The sequence below is a fragment of the Ornithorhynchus anatinus genome, chromosome 1, assembly GCF_004115215.2.
Source record: "Ornithorhynchus anatinus isolate Pmale09 chromosome 1, mOrnAna1.pri.v4, whole genome shotgun sequence".
NCBI lineage: Eukaryota > Metazoa > Chordata > Mammalia > Monotremata > Ornithorhynchidae > Ornithorhynchus > Ornithorhynchus anatinus.
The window spans coordinates 33,224,488-33,243,891 of NC_041728.1; the positions used below are offsets into that span (position 1 = coordinate 33,224,488).

The following is a 19,404-nucleotide window of genomic DNA, read 5'->3' on the forward strand; positions in this document are numbered from 1 at the left end:
TGCTCCTGCTCCGTTCACATCTGACAGACCACCACTCTCACCACCTTTGAAGCCCTCCTAAAATCATATCTCCTCCAGGAGCCCTTCCCTGACTAAACCCTCATTTCACTGATTCCCTTTCCCCTCTGTGTCACCTATGAATTTGTACCTTTTAAGCACTTGAAAGTCACTCCACCCTCAGCCCCCCCAGCACTTATGTACATATCTGTAATTTATTTTAATAACTCTCTCCCCCTCTAGATTGTCAGCTTGTTGTGCGCAGGGGACGTCTCTACAACTCTGTTGTAGTAAACTATGCATACGGTAAGCATTCAACAAATACCATTGATAAATCAAGTCCAGTGCCTATAGTTCCTCTCTGGCGGCAAGAAAAGCATTCTGGGAAGAACATTAACTCTTTCCCAGTACTTGGGAACTGTTCGGGGTATTGACACATCTTCTGCGACATTGTACCTGAAAGAATTCATGATCTTTTAAAGGGCTAGTATTTGAGAGAAAGTGTAGTCCAGCTGTGATTTCCTCCTAGGTCCTCTAGATTCTCAAAAATCCAATCCGACATTGCAGAAATGACATCATGAGCATTTGGGCATGTGACAAAGCATGCATATCATGAGTTCCTCATGCATATCCATCTCCTGCATTGCTAAATCTTGTGGGGGACCCAAAGCTCTTTTGTTCTCCTGTTCCTCTTTTTGTTTGGCTTTTTCCCAGTTCTTTCTCTCACCCCTTTCTTTCTCCAGTTTCTTTACATTCTTCTTTATTCTCTCTCTAGTCTAACTCCTCTCAGCTATGCTATGATCTTGGGGTACCCGTGGGTATTTTATTATTAGTTGGGGCATTAGATGGTCTCTCCTTTTGATAAGTAGGTACAACCTGTACGTGGACCATAAACCTGCCGAGAGATGAAGTAGAGCCCCATTTATTCTGATGACTTACTCTCCACCAACGTTCTTGTTCTACTGAACGTCTGGTTTTTGTCCCTTTCATTCCATCGAGAGGACCACACTCTCCAGGATCACTGACGTTCTCCTGATAGCCGAGCCCTGGGCTCTACTCTCTCTTAGTCCTCCTTGACCTCTCGCCCACCTTAGACACTGTTGGGGAAGCAGAGTGGCCTAGTGGAAAGAGCACAGACTTGGTAGTCAGAGGACCTGGGTTCTGATCTTGATCCTGCCACTCCCCTGCTGTGTGGCCTTGGGCAAGTCGTTTCACTTCCCTGGGCCTCTCTTCCTTCATCTGCAGAATGGGAATTCATTCGTATTCTCACTCCTATTTAGACTGTGAGCCCCATGTGGGACCTGATGATCTTCCCCAGTGCTTAGTGTAGTACTTGGTACATAGCAAGCACTTATTATACGCCACAATTATTGTTCAACATTCTATACTCTTGGAAATGTTCTTTCACTTTGCTTTTATTGATCTTGTGCTCACCCTGTTTTCCTCTTGCCCCTCTAAGTGCTGCTTTGCAGATTCAACCTCTGGCTCTTCTCTTCCCTCTCATCACATAAGGCCCGAGTTCCGTACTTTTACTCACTCTGAAGACTGTAAGCTCCTAGTGAGTAGGGAGCGTAACTACCAACTCTGGATTTTACTCTCCCAAGCGCTTACTTACTACAGTGCTCTGCCCAAGGTAAGCACTCAAGAGATACCATTGCCTGATTTTGAGGAGAGGTCACCTGCTTGCATCGGATCACCTACTATCGCTGTGTGACTGGCTCCCAAATCAGCCTCAACCCATTCTCATGATCCCCACCCTCCACACCTCTCCTATTTAGCCTCACATTTCCTCCTCTCTCCTGGACACCTCCACGTGAATGTCCTGCCTGCATCTTAATCTGAATATGTCTAAACCTGAATTTTTCATCTTTCCTCCTCCTAGTCTCCTCCTACTTTCTCCATCTCTGCTATCAATTCCACCAATCTCCTCGTCCCAGAAGCCCGCATCCTTAGTGTCCTCTTTGATGGCTTCCTACCTTTGAATCCTCACCTTCTGTGGCTACATCCCGCCAGGGCTTTCTGTACCGTATTTCCCAGGGCCAAGCCTTCGTCCCTTCCAAAGAGGGTACTGAATCCGCCTCCTCATTGATCTTCCTGTTTCCAACCGCTCCCCCTTCAAGTCCGCGTAACACTTGGATCTGCAGCCTGGGTCATTTTCGTCAAACTTTAATCCTTTCAGATCATAAATCATAAATCTCCTCATCACAAATCTCCAATGGCTAGCCATTTCCTCCCACCTGAAGCAAAACCTTCCGACCACTAGCTTCAAGGCTGCCCACCGGTTCTCTCCTTCTTAGACATCTGCCCTTTTCAGCTGTTCCTCTAAGGCCCACACTATAGCGATCTCTCAAGTGTACCGTATTAGTGCCCGCCCCCGCCCCCTGCCTGGAACCCCTCGTCCCTCCAAGCCAACCAAGCTCTTAGCTCTCCCTGCCTTCAAAGCCCTTCTGAAATCCCACTTGGTCCAGGAGGGATTCCCAATTTAATTTTCTTCTTCCCTAGATCCTGACTTCCAGCTATTATCTCAGCTCTCTGTAGAGGAAGTGTGAATTCCTCTTAGGAACATATTGACTTATGTCCTCTATTATTTTAGTGGGCACTTATCCATCTTTCCATTCCTGTTTCCTTCTTAACTGTAAAGAATGTTGTGCCCGACTGCCCTATTAGATTGTAAATCCATTGAGAAAAGGGATTATATCTTCTTAGTCTTTTGTACTCTCCTAGATACTTATCTCACAGACTGCTCTCTGCCCTGAGCTCCAGAAGACCAGGATCCTCTGTCCCGTCTGCCCCCCTACTGGGACCCTGTGCCCAATGTCTTTGGTCACAGTCAAGCTCTTGTCCCGGGTGAGTCCAGGACCCAAATTGGCAAAAGGCAACAGAGGCCAGCCCGAGAGCATCTCCCTCTCCCTCACCCTGTCCGTGGATGGAAGCCGGACACCGACATCCGAAGCCCAAACTGTGGACGTTTGAGACGAGCCCCTTCTCGCAGCTCCTTCTCGGCTGTCACTTGGAAAAGTTGCCCTAGGTCTTGGACCACCTCCCTCCCCCCCGCCCCCGGGATCCGAGACAAGCACGGATGAGTCCTCGTGTAGAAACAAGCTGGCCCGCTGAGTTGGCGTGCAGAAGACAGAGCCCACTGCCTACCCCATCCGAACCCAACAGGGAACAGGGGTCGCGGTGATAGACCATAAGCTCGGTGTGGGCAGGGAATATGTCTATTACTGTATGTACTCTCCCAAGCTCTTAGTACAGTGATCTGCCCACGGTAAGCATTCAGTAAATATGATTGAATGAATGAGGGTGAGTCTCTACTTGCAAGCATGAAGGGCACAGGCCTGGGGTTGGTGGGGAGGAGTCCTGGGATTTGGAGAGGTCTGCCCTGTGACAAGAACCCCAAACTTAATTACTGCCACCATGGGGCACCCAGAGGAAGGAAGGGTAAAGATGAATCATTTGGAAGTTAGCCGACTCTCTCCTCGGGGCAGCCTCAATCCCCACTGCAAATATCTGACTCACAAGGAAGCAAGGAGCCTCCCCTGTGGAGTTTCAAGGAGAAGTGAGCTTTGTCTTCCTCCCTCGCAGCTTTTTCATTGTCCTTTAACAAAGTCTTTAACCCTGACTTTTTTTTTTTAGTGATTCTATTGGTCTTGCTGTTGACGGAAGTGTATTTGTCCAAGGTGGTCCAGCCACTGATTCCCATTTAGTGCCTGGGGTGCCAGCCCCAGATTCAGAGGCCCAGCTTCTCTCCTCCTCTTCCTTCCCATCCTCCCATTTTCCTTTCTACCATTTCTTTGCCACCCTAAATGTACACCTAGGCTGAACGATGATTATCATCATCACATAAATGGTATTTATTGAGCATTTACAGTGCAACAGAGTTCCCTGCCTAGAACGAGCTTACAGTCCAGAGGGGGAGACAGACATGAATAGAAATAAATAATTCATAATATACAAATCATAGATAGTTCATCAGTGGTATTTGTTGAGCACTTAAAAGGCACAGAGAATACTTGAGAGAAGGGAGGGAATCCATTCCGTACTTTTTTGTGGAATTGCCTAGCTGTCTAACGCATTCTCCTGCCTTCCGTGTTTGGATTGAGCATTCCTTCAGAGGGTGGGTGGACTTTGGCTCTGGAGTCGAGGCTCATTTCCAGATTTCTCGTTCATCATTATTTTCTTGCAAGGAAAACCCAGTCACCGACATACCAGAAGGAGACTGAAGCAGAGCCCAGGGTTTTTGGTTGGACATGACTTTTTGGGTATTTTTTTCCCCCCATCATTTATTGTCCAAGGGGGCGTGCGAGGAGTGCTTAATCTTCACCTGAATAAAGTCCTTTTCCAAGCTGTTCAAAGCAAACATTGGAGTGAGTTTTTAGGCCCACAGTGACCGCTTGTGGGATAAAGTCATAGCTTGCAGCTGAGTCCTGGGATTTCTTTACTGTTATGGTGAAGTAAGGCTCTGATTTGTGCCTGTTTTCCAAGCACTATCGCTGGCTTTGGTTCCACAGGAAATTCATGGGGGTGATGGGAAGCTTCCGATCTGACCATTCTTGTGCTTTGTATTAAACCACATTGCCCTCTTCTAGTTCCTAATAAAATGTGAGCATTCAGCGGGTGCTCAGTAAATACTTGTCGGGGAGGGTGACATGACTCTCGATCCTGTGTGTTCTCTGTTCCCCCCTCATGAATCAGGAGATGGCACGGAATTCCAGAGTTTATTCTCACCTAGTATTGACCTTGTAAAACCACATGGAGTTACTTGTAGCTCAGCCTGGCAGAGAAGAAAATTTGCTAGCCCATTTTTATCTATCATCTATCTATCTATCTATCGTTAAACTTTCTCTTTCTCTCTTTATATATGTATATACCTATATGTATATATATAACAAGCATCTTCATCTCCAGTACATAGCCTTCACTTCACTGCTAGAACAAGAAAGCATTGCTGCTGTTGGTTTACCTTACATTGTCATTGGGCCCAGGCACACTGATTGGCAGACTTCTCTGACCTGTGATTATTCTAGATTAGGTGGCATGAAAGCATGAAATAGGCAAAAGGAGAGTTTCTTTGTGGTTTTTCTGTTTAGGAAGACAAGTATTTTGAGACTTCCTTTACGTTTGGTCAGGTGAAGAGTCGTCTGTCATAGATATCCAGCCTGCTTCCCCACCTGAAAGCCTCCCATCTCTGTTGGGATCCTCTCGTGCCCGCCACCCTCTTGGGCACATCAGGTGGTGTTTGATTAGTGATGGTGACAGGAGCTATCGGTGGGCATGATATGCGCTCCAGGAGATCAGAATCGATTAACTCCATGCTTAATTGCCGTCATGATAGCACGAGGTCCCTGCCCGGAGCTTCCTGTTTGTTGACTGGATAGGGTGTGGCCACTTCACAGACAACCCCGCTGGTGGCAGGTGGCTCAGTGGCAACGCCACAGCTCCCAGGGCAGGATGAGGGCCACACATCTGCTCTTCCGGAGCTACCTTCGGAGGTGTGGAGTTGAGGATCTTTCAGGTGGAGTGTAAGCTCCTCATGGACAGGGATCACATCTACCGACTCTGTTGTGCTGAACTCTTCCAAGAGCTTAGTATAGCTCTCTGCCCACAGGAAACTCTATAAGTGCCATTGATGAATTAATTGGTACTATGGCAGGACTCTAAGATGGTGAGAAGGTACGTGAGAGAGATTTGGGTCGATTCCAGAAACATCTTGCCAGCGCATGCTGCTTTTTCTGCTTCCCGCAAACACCTTCCCATTTCGCAAATGGGAAAGCAAGAAACAAGAGGCTACCCTCAGATGACTTCCCTGGGCCCCAACTAAGGGTCACACTCGAGCAAGGACTTGATCTGGCCAGAACTTCGGGCATCCGGAGCACCTTCCGTCCAGGTTGGCCAGACCTGTAGTTCTGAGAACTTGAAAGCCCAAATGGGGACTGGACTTGGCACTGTTGTGGCCAAGGGCATGTCTCGGCCAGGTGACCGAGACTCTCCTCATTAAAGGGAGAGCTCTGAGCTTTTTTATGATATTCGTTAAGTTCTTACTATATGTTAAGGATTGTTCTAAGTGCTGGGGTAGATAGAAGTTAATCAGGATGGACACGGTCCCTGTCCTGCGTGGGACCCTCAGGCTAAGTAGGAGGAGGTATGATTTAATCCCCATTTTTACAGTCAAGGAATCTGAGGCACCGAGAAGTGAAGTGACTCGTCCGTGGTCACACGACAAGCAGTTGGCAGAACTGGGATTAGAGCCCAGGTCCTCTGAGTCACAGGTCCGTGCTCTTTCCACAAGGCCACGCTGCTCCTGTTGGCCTTGGCCAAGGTCTGGCATTTGAGTCTGCCCCTTATTTTATTACCTTGCCCCATTTTCCTAAAAGGTCTGTGCAGGGCCAAGGGTGGCTGGACCTGGCACTGCAGCACTGTTCCCCCATCCTTTCAGCTGAGATCTGGTTACCCGACCTGGACATGAGAAAGCCCCACTGCGTTGCTTCCCAGCCTTCTTTGTAGCTGGCTCCCTTCCCACGCCACCTGCCCTCCTTCCGGGTCTCTCCCACCCCTCGCCCTTTTCATGTCTCCAGATCGCCTCTCAAATCACCCCCTCCCTTTCTCCTGCCCTTCTCAAATCAGAAAAATGTGAAATTGGAGAAGCAGTGTGGCCTAGTGGAAAGAACCCGGGTTTTGGGGGCAGAGGGACCTGGGTTCTAATCCCAGCTCCTCCACTTGTCTGCTGAGTGACCTTCACTTTTCTGGGCTTTGGTTTTCTCACCTGGAAAATGAGCATTTCCTATTAACCTGTCTGGGAGCCCCATGTGGGACAGGATCCAACCTAATTAACTTCTACTTACCCCAGTGCTTAGTACAGTGCTATAAATATCATAAAACAAAACATGCCCTTTCTGCTCTTATTTGCTCTTTTGGAGAGGTGGGCGGCGGGTCTGGTGATACACAAGAGGAGGCCACCTCCCAAGTCACAGGAATGACAAGACTCCCCATCGTTGGTCCATTTTGGACATTCACAGGCGAGGAGTCAGATCTCAGAATGACTGGGCCTGTTGTTGTTTGGGTGGATGGATCTATCTCAGGGTGCTTGTCCTTACTGCTCCCGTGCTCTGCATTCCTCTTCGAGGCGGTGGGTTCGGTCAGTAGTTGCCCTTCTCCCTATGAAACACGTGCGGGTGGTTTTGTTTTTTTTTTGTTTTTGTTTTTTTTTTATTTCGGGGTGGTGTTTGGCGTGCATCCAAGAGGCAAGGAAGAGGCTTGACTCATTGAACATCAGCTCCCTCCCTGACAGCAGGCAGCTTCTTTCCTCCTGTTAGAGCCACAGGACTCGGTAGGGTCGCCCAGCCCGCTCTCAAAGCCCGGTTCTGGTTGGGAGATTGCAGGTGAGATGCTCCGTCTTGCTGCCTTGCCCGCCCCCATCCTGTCAGATCTGCCTGGGTTCCTGGGCCTGGCAGCTGGGTACAGGCCTGACACATTTTCCCAGGGTTCACTTTTGAGAGAGAGAGCGAGAGAGTGAGAGAAAGAGGGGAGAGGAGAGAGAAGAATAATAATATCTTCCAACATCCTGAAGATTGACTGAATTTGGGTTAGGAGTCCTTGAATTGTTTATACTGGGGGTAAGTTAGGAAATAATATGCTTCCCCCTTCCTCGGAGTTTTAATTTGTGTTTTTTCGTGTGTGTTTCTTTTGTAGGTGAATCCTCTAGTCGACTAGTTTGGGTTTTTTTGTGGTGTTTATTTTTATTTATTTTTTTAACTTGGACGGATAAAAGATGTGCCATGGAAGGATAACACCAAAGAACAACTCAGACTCTCCATTTGCCTCCCTGGGTCATGGATTCTTTCTTATGCTCATGACCTTAAGCACTTTGCTCCCCGAGGGACTGACCTCAGGTAAGTCACTTGGCTTTGACCTGCTCCTAGAAGGTGTAAAGGATCGTGGGAAGTGGATTGTGTGAGACTGTGGCTGGACTCAAGAGGTTTGGAAATTCTGCTGGACCTGTAGCACAAACAAAGGGATAGCAGCTTTTTCCTTCAGGGATCACTGTGGGGCTGGGGGTGCTCTGTGTGTTTTTCTCCTGTGTGTAGTAGCAGAGAAACGGTATGAGAGTCCTTTGTAGTGGGTCATAGCACACTGTCCTTCTCTTCTGTGACTCTGGTCCCAGAAAACCTAAATGCAGGGTTGTCTTTGCCCGGGAATGTATGGTCCGTTTTGGGAGTTCGTAGGAAACCTCTTCCGGGGTCATCCTCGCCCCTGCCAACATCTGTTTACTGCCCATGCAACAGGAAGTGGCAAGTCTACACTGCCTGGCTGCCACAGAAGGAGAGAGTCCTCTCCAGTTTTTACTGGGAGGACTTGTCTGGGCATGTTACAGGGCAGAACTCTTGATGTGTTTGATGTCTGCGCTGGAAAGTCCTACGACACCCTGGACTTCATTGAGTTCCATTTATAACAGTCACTAACGGTGGCCTTGTGACAGGAGTGTGGGATTGGGAGTCGGAGGACCTGGGTTCTCATCCCAGCTCTGCCTTTAAAAGATTGTGTTTTTTATGGTATTTGTAAAATGCCTCTGTACTGAGCGCTGGGGTAGGTAACAAGCTAATCAGGTTGGACACAGTCCATGTCCCATATAGGGCTGACCATCTTTATCCCCATTTTACAGATGAGGTAACTGAGACACAGAGAACTGAAGTGACTTCCCCAGGCTCACACAGCAGAGAAATGGTGGAGCCAGAATTAGAACCCAGGTCCTTTTGATTCCTCAGGCCTACACTCTATCCACTACACCGTGCTGATTCTTGTCTGCTGTGTGCCTGTGGGTAGGTTACTTCCCTGGGCCTCCGTCTCCTCATCTATAAAATGGCGATTCAATATCTCTTCTCCCTCCTACTTAGACTGCGAGCCCCATATGGGACAGGGACTGCGTCCAACCTCCTACCTTGTCTCTACCCCAACCCCTAGAGCAGTGCTTGATAAACAGCACAATCATTAACCAACCTTCTCCTCCCCGTCCCCAGTCTATCCTAGCCAACCTTCAGCTCTGTCCCAGTCCCTCCCTCCCTCTGACTTCCCAGCCAGCTTCCTTCCCTGGTTTCCTCCCCAGGTCTGAAGCCCTAGACCAGCTGGAAACAAAGACGATGATTATCCTCCAGTACGGAAAATGTGTGTTTTCTGGCGGGTGGGCTGAAGCCTTGGGAAAGATGAAGTTGTCCGTTTGCCTCTTTTCCATGCCCTCTGCTCTCCACTCCCTGCTCTGGAACATATGTGCTGGCAGAGGAGGCGGGGGAAAGGAGAGGGGGGCGGGAAGGGGGATTTCAGCGTTTCTCAGAACAAACAATGCTTCTGCCAGTTTTTCCTTTTGTCTAGCGGGTAGGAAAAATCGGGAACCATTTGTGGGCGTCAAGGGAGGTGCCCCTTCCTTGGCCCAAAACCGGGAGCCACACCTGCAGCGGCTTGCCTGCTCTGAGCAGAAGGGCCAAGCCACCGGCCTGGGAACCGAGCCGTAGGTGGACCGATTACAAACCAAGGCCGTTCAGTCAGAAGAACTCCTTCCTTCCCCCGCCCACCGCTCCGACATCTTCTTCCCCTCTTCTCCTAGAAAACCCCTGGAATTAGTTTGGATGGTAGTACCTGGCTCCTCGTTACTACCCCTCTGGCCTTGGTCAGTTGGCAGTCCGAAGGGTGGTCTCCTCGGGTACTTGCACCTTGTCCGGGTGGAAGTGTGTCCCACCTCGTTCAGTGTAGCTGCTTCCTTTGAGGTAACCTTTGGCAGAGGACTTGGTGATGGCAGTGGGTGGCCTCGTAAGTTCCCCCTTGGGTTAGAACGTCTCTCCCTGGCCGGGAAAGGATGGGCCGATTCAGTGGCCCATGGGGAAGGTCAGAGAGGGCAAAACGGAGAGTTCCGATTCTACAGAAACATTTGTCCAGGTGGGTCGACCGGGCCTTTGCACCCACAAATCCAATTGGAGGGCCCGGAGCTGTTCAGCCTGGCCTGACTCGATTTTTTCTGCGACAGCATAACCGGCTATGGCAAACGTGAGGGTTCCACCTCTGACTGGTTTCCCATCTCCCGAGGGGTGGAGGAGAGCCGGGTAACAGGTCTGGTTCTGTTCAAGTGATTCGCTGCCCCCTTGCTAGGAGAGGCAGCACTGGGCCCGGACGCCAGTGCTTATAACAGGCTTCTCATCCTCTGAGAAACTCTGTCAGTTCAGCAGGCTGTGGGAAAGGATTGTGTCACTCAACTCTGCTGTGTTGTTTTTAGCGAAGCACTTAGTACAGTACTGTGCACACAGCTCTCGCTAGATACCACTGATCGATTGTGGGCACGGTCAAACTCTGTAGACTCAGGCACTCTGAGGGTCTTAGGTCCAAGGGGGACAACTGGATCTCTGGGATCCGAAGGTGATGCACTTCAAGGAACTAGCCTGCACCTGGGAAACCCTACCGTCGTGATCCTGGCTCCACCACTTGTCCTCTCTGTGACCTCAGGAGAGTCACTTCACTTCCTCTGAGCCTCAGTTCCCTCATCTGTAAAATAAGAATGAAAACTTTAAGTTCCCTGTAGGACAGGGACTGTGTTCAACCTGACTAGCTTGTATTTACTGCAGCACTTAATAGAGTGCCTGGCACACAGTAAGCACGTAACAAATACTATTAAAAATATATATGTATGTATATGGATTATATATATACATATATATATATATGTGTATGTGTGTGTATATATATTTTTTTCCCAGACCTATATTAGAGCCAAATAGCCTCACAGCCCTGGGACTTAGAAGGACCTGGATTCTAATCCCAGATCCATCACTTGTCAGCTTTGCAACCTGGGGGAAGTCACTTAACTTCCCTATACCTTAGTAACCTCATCCGTAAAATGGGGATTCTAGACTGCGAGCCGGTAGTTGTGTAGGGATTGTCTCTCTTTGTTGCCGAATTGTACTTTCCAAGCACTTAATACAGTGCTTTGCACATAGAAAGCGCTCAATAAATACGATTGAATGAATCATAACAGTGATGGTATTTGTTAAGCACTTGCTGTCTGTCAGACATTGTACTGAGTACTGGAGTGGATACAAGCAAATCGGGTTGGACACAGTCCCTGTCTCAGTCCCCGTTTTACAGATGAGGTAACTGATGCACAGAGAAGTGAAGTGACTTGCCCATGGTCACACAGCAGACAAGTGACAGAGCTGAAATTAGAACCCATGACCTTCTGACTCCTAGGCCCATGCTGTATCCACTACACCATGCTGCTACTCATAAGACTGGGAGTCAAATGTGGGACAGGGACTGTGTCCTACCTGATTAACTTGTATCGATCCTGTGCTTATTACAGTGCTTGACATGTAGTAAGCTCTTAAATACCAAACTTTAAAAAAAAAAGTCTTCCGACCCACAGAGAGTCTTCAGAACTCTGCCTCCTTGCTTGCTAATTGGTTTGAACCCCAGTGTTTTCGATTCATCTACATGTAAAAATACAGCTTTGTCTAGGGGCCCAGGTACCTTCCATTTCTCACCATCCCTCTCACCCTTCTCCGCAAAATAGCACAAACAAGAAGAAGAATGGTTTGGGTGAATTTTCCAAAAGACACCAACAGTGGAGAGGTAGGACCTTGAGGGTGAAATCAGAGATGGCAGGGAATACATTGGGAAAGCTTATGGGGTGGGAGTTAGAAGACAGTGGGGGAAAAGGGGGAGGTTGGTGGGTGTCAAATGGGAGTAGAAAGGGGAGCCAATCACAACCCAGATGCGATCATAGACTTTGTAGATGGTGTTTAATCATTTTCAAGAAGGACTTTGCTGCCTTATTTTTGCAGGGTGTTTCTTTTATGTGGCTTGAAGTATGTTGAGATTAAGGCAATCGGGAAGAGGGGAGTTTAGGGCCAGTTTTTACTAGGCCGGAGCATGTCGCAGTCAAAAAGAGGGAAGAACTGTGTGTCGTGATCCTGTTCTTTCTCGATCAGTCAATGCATTATTATTGTTATTTCTTGAGCTCTCTACTAAGCGCTTGAAAAAGTCTGGGAGAGTGTAGCAAAACACACATTTCACTCCCACGAGGAATGTATAGTGTAATGGTGTAGATCGACCCACGGACGTCCTTTGAAAGTAGTGGTAGCTGGGCGAAGAATGGGGATCAGCTAAGAGGAGGGAATACACCAGGATGAAGTATCAGAATAAATTAAACAGTTGTAAGTTCAGTTGCATATACATGTATGCTGGGGTTGGGTATAATATATTGTTGTCTGAGGTGGTCACTGGGAGATGGTCTCCTTCTTCTCACGTCCTCTCTCGTGGCAAGAAGTCATGTGCCCTAATGGGAAGAGCACGATTCTGGAAGTCAAAGGACCTGGTTTCTAATCCTGGCTCCACCTCTTGTCTGTGTGACCTCAGGTAAATCATTTCACTCCTCTGGGCTTCGGTTCCCTCATCTGTAAAATGGGAATTAAGACAGAGCCCCGTGTGGGACAGGGACTGTGTCCATCCTGATGATCTTGAATCTTCCCAGTGCTTAGTAACAGTGCCTGGCACATAGTAAGCCCTTAACAAATATCATAAAAAAAGGCACGATAAGCTTGGTAACCCAGAACCCAGTCGGGTTGGTTATAAAAACTGAACCCTTTCGTGACCCATCAGACGAACCGATGATGATAACAACTTTGGCAGTGATTGGGGCCATGTGGGTCAGTACTTGCTCTATGATTTTCTGTCAGTCACTTCTCCAGTCGGCCCAAGGACGGGCAGAAACAGTACTGGGCAACCTCACAAGCTTCTCGGAGAACAATAAAAATGATTGAAGGGTGCCTGACAAATAGCGCCCGCCCTGTAAATACGGGCCAGTAATAACCAACATTGTGAGTGACCCACAGTTGAGTCATCCTGGAAGTTTGGGTGTGTCTAGATGACCTCTTTAGAGGATTGTCTGCCAGTTAAAAACCAAACTGAAAGCATCCCTTTGAAGGGGACATTGCCTCTTCAGTCTTCCGCTGACTTTCTGAGGATAGGTTTATGAGAAGCAGCATGACCTAGTGGCTAGAGCACGGGCCTGGGAGTGAGAAGGTCCCGGGTTTTCAACCCGGTTCCACCATTTGTCTGTTGTGTGACCTTGGTCAGGTTCACTTGTCTTCTCTGTTTCCTCATCTGTAAAATGGGAATTAAGACTGCGAGCCCCATGTGGAACAGGGACTTTGTGCAAATTGGTTAGCTTGTATCTACCCCAGCACTTAGTACAGTACCTGGCACATAGTAAGCGATTAACAGATACCATTTAAAAAAAAAAAAAGATAAACCTGATCTGATTACGTAAGGATTGCCCTTGACTATACCTTGACTTTTGACACAGATCAACTATTTGGAGTTTCTACAAGGGCCTTGAACGGTGATATAGAAATAGAGGTTTAGAGCCTGAAAAGCTGCTTCTGTGTACATCCACGGTGTTTTTCTTGAGACATTTTGGGGAAGGACAGTGACAAAGCTTAGGGGTTTGTTTTTTTGTTAAAATATCTTTTTAAGTTGCTGCCATTATTGCCACAGGGCATAATTAAAATGATTTGAATTATGAAAACTGTTTTTCAGCAGCAGTGAAATTACCACATGTAAATCTGTCTGATCAAACTAGGCAGCCTAAATGAAAGAGACTTGTTCAATACGCCCCATTGGTGCCGGGATCCAAGCTTGTGAGACTGGGGCAGGACAAGCCCACCAGAACCTTCCGCCCTTGGCTCCTCCTGCGTCAATCAGTCGATCAGTCAGTGGTATTTATTGAGCACTTGCTGGGTGCAGAGCACTGTACTAAGCTTTTGGGAGAGTACAGTATATCAATATAGGAGAGTTGGTAGACATGTCATGAGACGGATGATGTTGGGTCGTGGGGAAAGGAGCATCACTATGCTCGCTGTCTGTTTAGGACTCCCGAGAACAGAGAGCATCTCTGCGGCATCCAGTATGTCTATTGGGGGTCCAGTCTACACTATAGGTTCCCTGGAGAAAGCAGGGGCCCAGGAACCAATGTGAGGGAAATGAGAAGCAGCACTTAAGGGGAAGGGGCAGATGGTCTGTGGTCAGTAAGTCAATCAATGGTATTTATTGTCCATCAGTCATATTTATTGAGCTCTTGCTGTGTGCAGAGCAATGTGCTGGGGACTTAGGAGTGTTCATTCATTTGTGTTTATTGAATGATTTCTGTGTGCAGAGCACTGTACTAAGCCCTTGGGAGAGTACAGTACAACTATAAATAGAAACGTTCCCTGCCCACAAAGAGCTTACAGTCTAGAGGGGGGGAAAGACATTAATTGTAAATAAATAAGTTACAGATGTGGACATAAATTGTGTGGGGCATAGGGTTGGGTGAATACCAAGCGTCCAAAGGGCACAGATTCCAGTCCAGGCCGGGTTTCCTGCCCCCTAGGCCCCAGTGACATCGTTCCTAATCTCTCCCCATTGAGGCTTCAGGCTCATCCGGCTCCTCTATTTTAACAGACCCGGTGTGTCCGTCGGCCTGATTTCTATTTTTAGAAAGGCAACAATGGGGAGCATCGCAGATGGTGCGTGGAGTCGAGGGGGCGGCTCCCAGAACATCCTTGGAGTTTCTTCCGCCCGGCGGCAAACACCGCCGACGTCACTGACGTGGATCCTCTCCTTCCCCCTTCCCGCCTGTCAGGGGTCTGCTGTCGTTCCCCATGTCTTTGCGGAGGCTCGGGAATCTGCCGGATCAGTGATCGTAGGCACGTCCCTTCACTTCTCTGTGCCTCAGTTACCTCATCTGTAAAGAGGGAATAAAAACTGTGAGCCCTTTGTGTGACAGGTCCTGTGCCTAGCCCAATTATCTATCCCAGCTCTTAGTACAGTGTCTGGCATGTAGAAAGAGAAAATTACTGGGCTGACTGGTCGAACCTCACACCAGGAAGTGGCCTTGCGAAGCTCCCGTGTGTGGGCTAATTGGGGTACCATATTGAAATCATTCCACACAGAAGATCTGAGATCCGCCCCCTCAATAAAGCCGCCTCACAAAATAAGCCCCAAACATTGCCGGCTGGCGTCAAGCTTGTTTGGATATGCAAACCACCTGCCTTACTGAATCACCCGCTAAATATTTACAGTAAACGTTCCCGATGCTACCCTGGTGGACTGTCCCCAGCCTCACCCGTCTCCAGTCACCGTTTCGTAGGTGTCACAACCGCAGCGCATCCTGTGCCCTGCCCCAGTCTGCAGCGGTGGGGTTTGGAGAGTAGGGGTGGAAACCGAGGCTCAGGAGAATGTGGGCTCCTAGCTGTCATGTGCTGGCAGAAGCAGGCTTCAGGGCCCACTAGTCTCTCCGATCAGTGCTGGCCCACGAGTCACTCTGATCAGTGCTCTCCTCTCCAGGGCCCAGCCCTGAGCTATTCCATCCAGTCAGTAAGGATCGAGTGACCCTTGGGGCTGAGGGCTGCAATAGGTCCCCAACCAGGAGGCCGGTCCATCGTGAAGCTAGTTTCCAACCTCCGATTACAACTCCGTTGCTCTCTTTTTGAAGTAACTCAAGCTACTTGATAGGCAACCTAGGGAAAAGGTTTCTAGTTCATTGGCATCACGGAACAGTCACTGTGGGGACGAGGCTTTTGGAAAGTCCCCACTCTTTCTGGAGCAAAGTGAGTGACTGAAAAAGATTGTTTTTATCTGGAGACCTACAAATATTTAGACCTGGCCTGTATCCTCTTCGCCCTCTTGGAGTCCCCATTACCGGGACCTGATAATCAATTTTCAATCCCGTCTTTTGAATGTTTCCTAATCCTTTTTCAGAACTAATGCTCCCTGAAAGCCACCTGTGTACCGAAGTTGGAACTTTCCTCATATGGGTCAGTTACCTCTCTGGTCAGTAGCTGAAACTTAAATTACAGTCGCACTTTGAGACTTCATCTTACCTCGAGGGAGCTAAACCAATTTTCTGCCAGAGTTTTTCTGAACAAAGATGTGCATTTTCTTCACTGACTGCCAAGGGCTGGCACGTTCTATTCTAGAAGGGAAATTTCTTTGTTTTGTTCAGGAAGTTCTGAGCAAGTGCGAAGCGGGATTGTAAAGGAGTCCGCGCAGTCCAGGGAAACAAACGGCACCGTGTGAAACCCAAGGGGCCATGCAGGCACGTAGCTCTCAGCCCTTCACAGGTCATCAATACATTCCCTTGGTAAGGGAAGGAGAGATGTCCATTGGGGCCGGCCGATATGTCCTTGTTCAGCCTTCTGTGACCCCTGGGAAGAGAGGGCTGCTCTCGTCTGCCTTTCCAGATCCCTGCCCTGCAGCACCCAAGATCTGTTCTGCCCCAGCAGAGGAGCAGGAGCAGCTCTCTGGGGCCACCAGGACATTGTTGGGTTCCTTGGGGGTTGGGGACTCGTTGCCTTTGCCCGTCTCGGGACTGGCCTCCCTTCTCCAAAAGGCAGGCTTCTGGTGGAAGAAAGCCTTGGGAAGGATCTGACGGGTTTTGGGCTGCCGGGTCACGCCCCTTGCCATCAGCTCTGCAGGGTCGCGGGATTGGCAGTTAGCCTTCCCGAGGCAGTTAGGATGGGCCAAAGGCCTTGTCGTCATTTCCTAGGGCGGCCTCGTCCCATGTCCCCAGGACGTAGGTCAACGGTGTCCCCTCTGTTCGTCAGCCGGGGAGACGGACAAGCTGAGAGCACGGGCGTTGTGAGGGTTACACCCAGAGCCGGCTGCAAGATGGAAACTTGATCCCAAGAGTCTGGACTCCTAGTCAGTCCTAGTCCCTGCCTTTTTGGCCATATACTTGATTTTAAAACAAGAGGAATCTTTATTTTTCTGGCGGCAGTGCTTGGGAGAGTCAGTCCTTCCGGAGAGAATTGTTAGGGTACCGACTTTTCCTTTTGTGCATGGGGCCGAGCCTGTGGGAGTGGGTAGGGCTTTGAGGGAACAAGAGAGGAAGAGATGAGAAGGAGGGGAGGAACAGAGAGTGGAACTGAGGAGAGAGAATGAGGAAGGGGAAGAAAGGGTTGCAAAAGAAGCATCTCTTCCTCCATCACCGCCCTTCTGATCCTCACCAGACAAGCCTACTTAACATCCCACCCCTTTGGCGTCAGAGAGAAGCCAAAAATCAATGAAGTTGAGGGCATAAGTGTCATCCCCTCAATGCCACCCCATGGAGGCTATGCTCCCTCTTTCGCTATGGATTGGATGCCATTCTGTCTTGACTTTGCAGGATCCAACAGACTCACTGAAAGAGTTGGAAAATTTCAATGCATGTGAAGGTTCCAGGGTCATCCCCCAACACCCCCCAAACCCACTGCATCCTCAAGTGCATCTGAAATATTCTCTGGATTGCCATTGTGGAGGGCTCTGAGGCCCATTGTCATCTGAACCATTTCCTAAATCTCCCTCACTTATGAAATCTCTCAGAGCCAGTCCCCTGGGTTAGACTGATCCCCGGACTAGCTGCGAGGTGGGGTGTCCCTTTGTTGTTATCCAGCCTGCATGGCCGACCTCTAGGGGCACTTCTCTGTTGGCAGAGTGGCACAAATATGTCTTTTCTCGCATAATTGTCTCCACTACAAAATTTCCCCAGCCTGAATTTTAAGGAGAAAATAAAAGAGGAGCTTTCGTGCCACATAATTGAAAGCCGTGATAGCGTTGGACCTTGGAGTAGGAAGGGAGTGGGTGGGGTGGATGAAAAACGTGAAAATGCAGCACAGGCAGGCGCATTTTGGGGGAGAGGAATTTCTTCGAATGGGTGCACCCCAGGAAGAGGGCAAGGGAAGTGGGGTAAATTCATTGAGTGCCTATTGTATGCAGCACTTGGGAGAGTGCAAAGTGAGAGGCTGTATTCTTAAATTCATTCTTACTTTTCTCCTCCCACCCCTACTTTCTGCCTCCTTTTGCCTTTTTTCCCCCCTTTACTGCTAGACTTAATGATCTGACCCTATGCAGTGCCCCTTCCCCCTTTTTAATGTTACACAAATGGTGCAAAAATGTGAGGCAGTTAGGCAAGTAAATTTGGTATTTTATCATGCCTTTTGCTGACTCTTTGCTAAGCACAGGGAAACTAAAATGTTAACATGGCACCCCAATGAATGGAGGGCAATCCATCCGGGCGATTCTTGCACCCCAGGCATTAGGCCATCAGTGGGCAAAGGTCACTGCACAGGCTGATTCAAGGAAGAGCCAGAGGCTGAGGTTCACTTGGGTGCCATTGGCATGAAAGCACCTCCTCCGAGGACTGAGCCCGGGCATTAGACTAGTCCAGTGGCTTCCAACTTAAGGTGGACCCTGTTCTCCACCCTATAGTCCCAAGAACTCTTGGGTCGAGATGAAGTTGAGGGATCGACTGATCGGTCCAGGGTGGAAAACTAAACAGCGCTTCCTTCCGAGGGTAGGGGTTTCGGTGCTGTCATCGATAGGGCTGTCCATCAGCATCTGGGTCGGAGTGCTAATTGAACTAAAATTAATCTAGGATGGTGGTGATGTTGCCAGGGATGTTGGAGGTAGTGCCCAGCCCGGGGAAAGGCTAAGGAGACATACCCCATGATACAACTGGGAGATGTACCGTGGGGGGAGTTTTCTCGTAGACTCGTATGCAGTGTGTTTGGGGCTCTGTTCAGGAGTCAACTTCAACACAGGGCCTGGCAAGTCCCCCTCCGCTGTTTCCAAGTGACTTCAAACTCAGCTCCCCCCTCCCTTTTCCCTGCACTCGGGCCCCAGCATTTGAACTCTGTTTATAGCAAACTTTTGAACTTTATTAGCTCCCTCTAAGTGTGTGGTAGGTAGGGAATATGTCTGTTGTATTGTCGTGTTCTGTTCTCCAAGCACTTAGTACAGAGCTCTGCACACAGAAAGCTCTCAAAAAATGTGGTTGGTTGGTTGATTGATTTTTGAACTGAATTAGCCACCAAGCTTGGCAGCTATATAGATGCTGCTTCCCTCCCCTTCCTGTAAAGGGAGCTGGCACTCTGATGGCTCAGGTTTCCATTCCACACTTGGGTCAGGACACCCAGGGTCATCACCTCAGTCCAGAGCAGAAAGGTATATGGAACTTGGTCGTGAGTCTGACCAACCCCCAAAGGAAAATCTTTCTTTATCGGTTGGCATTTTCTGGGCATATTTGGAGGTTCACGGCCTGAGAAGGTTAAATGGTTTCCATTTGGGTTCTCAGGTGGTTTACCAGAAAACCAAGGTGTTGCAAATCTTCAAGGTAGGTGCATGTGGCCTAGTGGAAAGAGCCCAGGCTTGGGAATCAGAAGACTTGCATTCTATGGTGTCTCCACCACTCATCTTATTTATTTATTAATTTATTTAATGGTATTTGTTAAGCACTTACTATGTGCCAAGCATTGTTCTAAACACTGGGGTAGATAAAAGGTAAGCAGGTTGTCCCATGTGGGACTCACAGTCTTAATCCCCATTTTCCAGATGAGGTAACTGAGGCACAGA

The 19,404-nt window shown here is 48.8% G+C and overlaps 1 protein-coding gene across 9 annotated transcripts in view; it reads left to right on the forward strand.

The window, feature by feature from the left end:
- Positions 1-19,404, forward strand: part of SUSD6 (sushi domain containing 6) — a 133,449-nt gene that overhangs the window by 48,973 nt on the left and 65,072 nt on the right. For 7 of the 9 annotated variants that reach the window (XM_029059998.2, XM_029059989.2, XM_029060026.2 and 4 more), the window contains one exon: positions 7,687-7,886. In XM_029059998.2, the coding sequence (XP_028915831.1) occupies positions 7,766-7,886 (121 nt within the window). In that variant the 5' untranslated portion in view covers positions 7,687-7,765. Of the gene's footprint in view, positions 1-262; positions 304-7,358; positions 7,377-7,686; positions 7,887-19,404 lie in introns of those variants that run through there. The other 2 variants (XM_029060007.2, XM_029060016.2) reach the window with 2 other exon arrangements.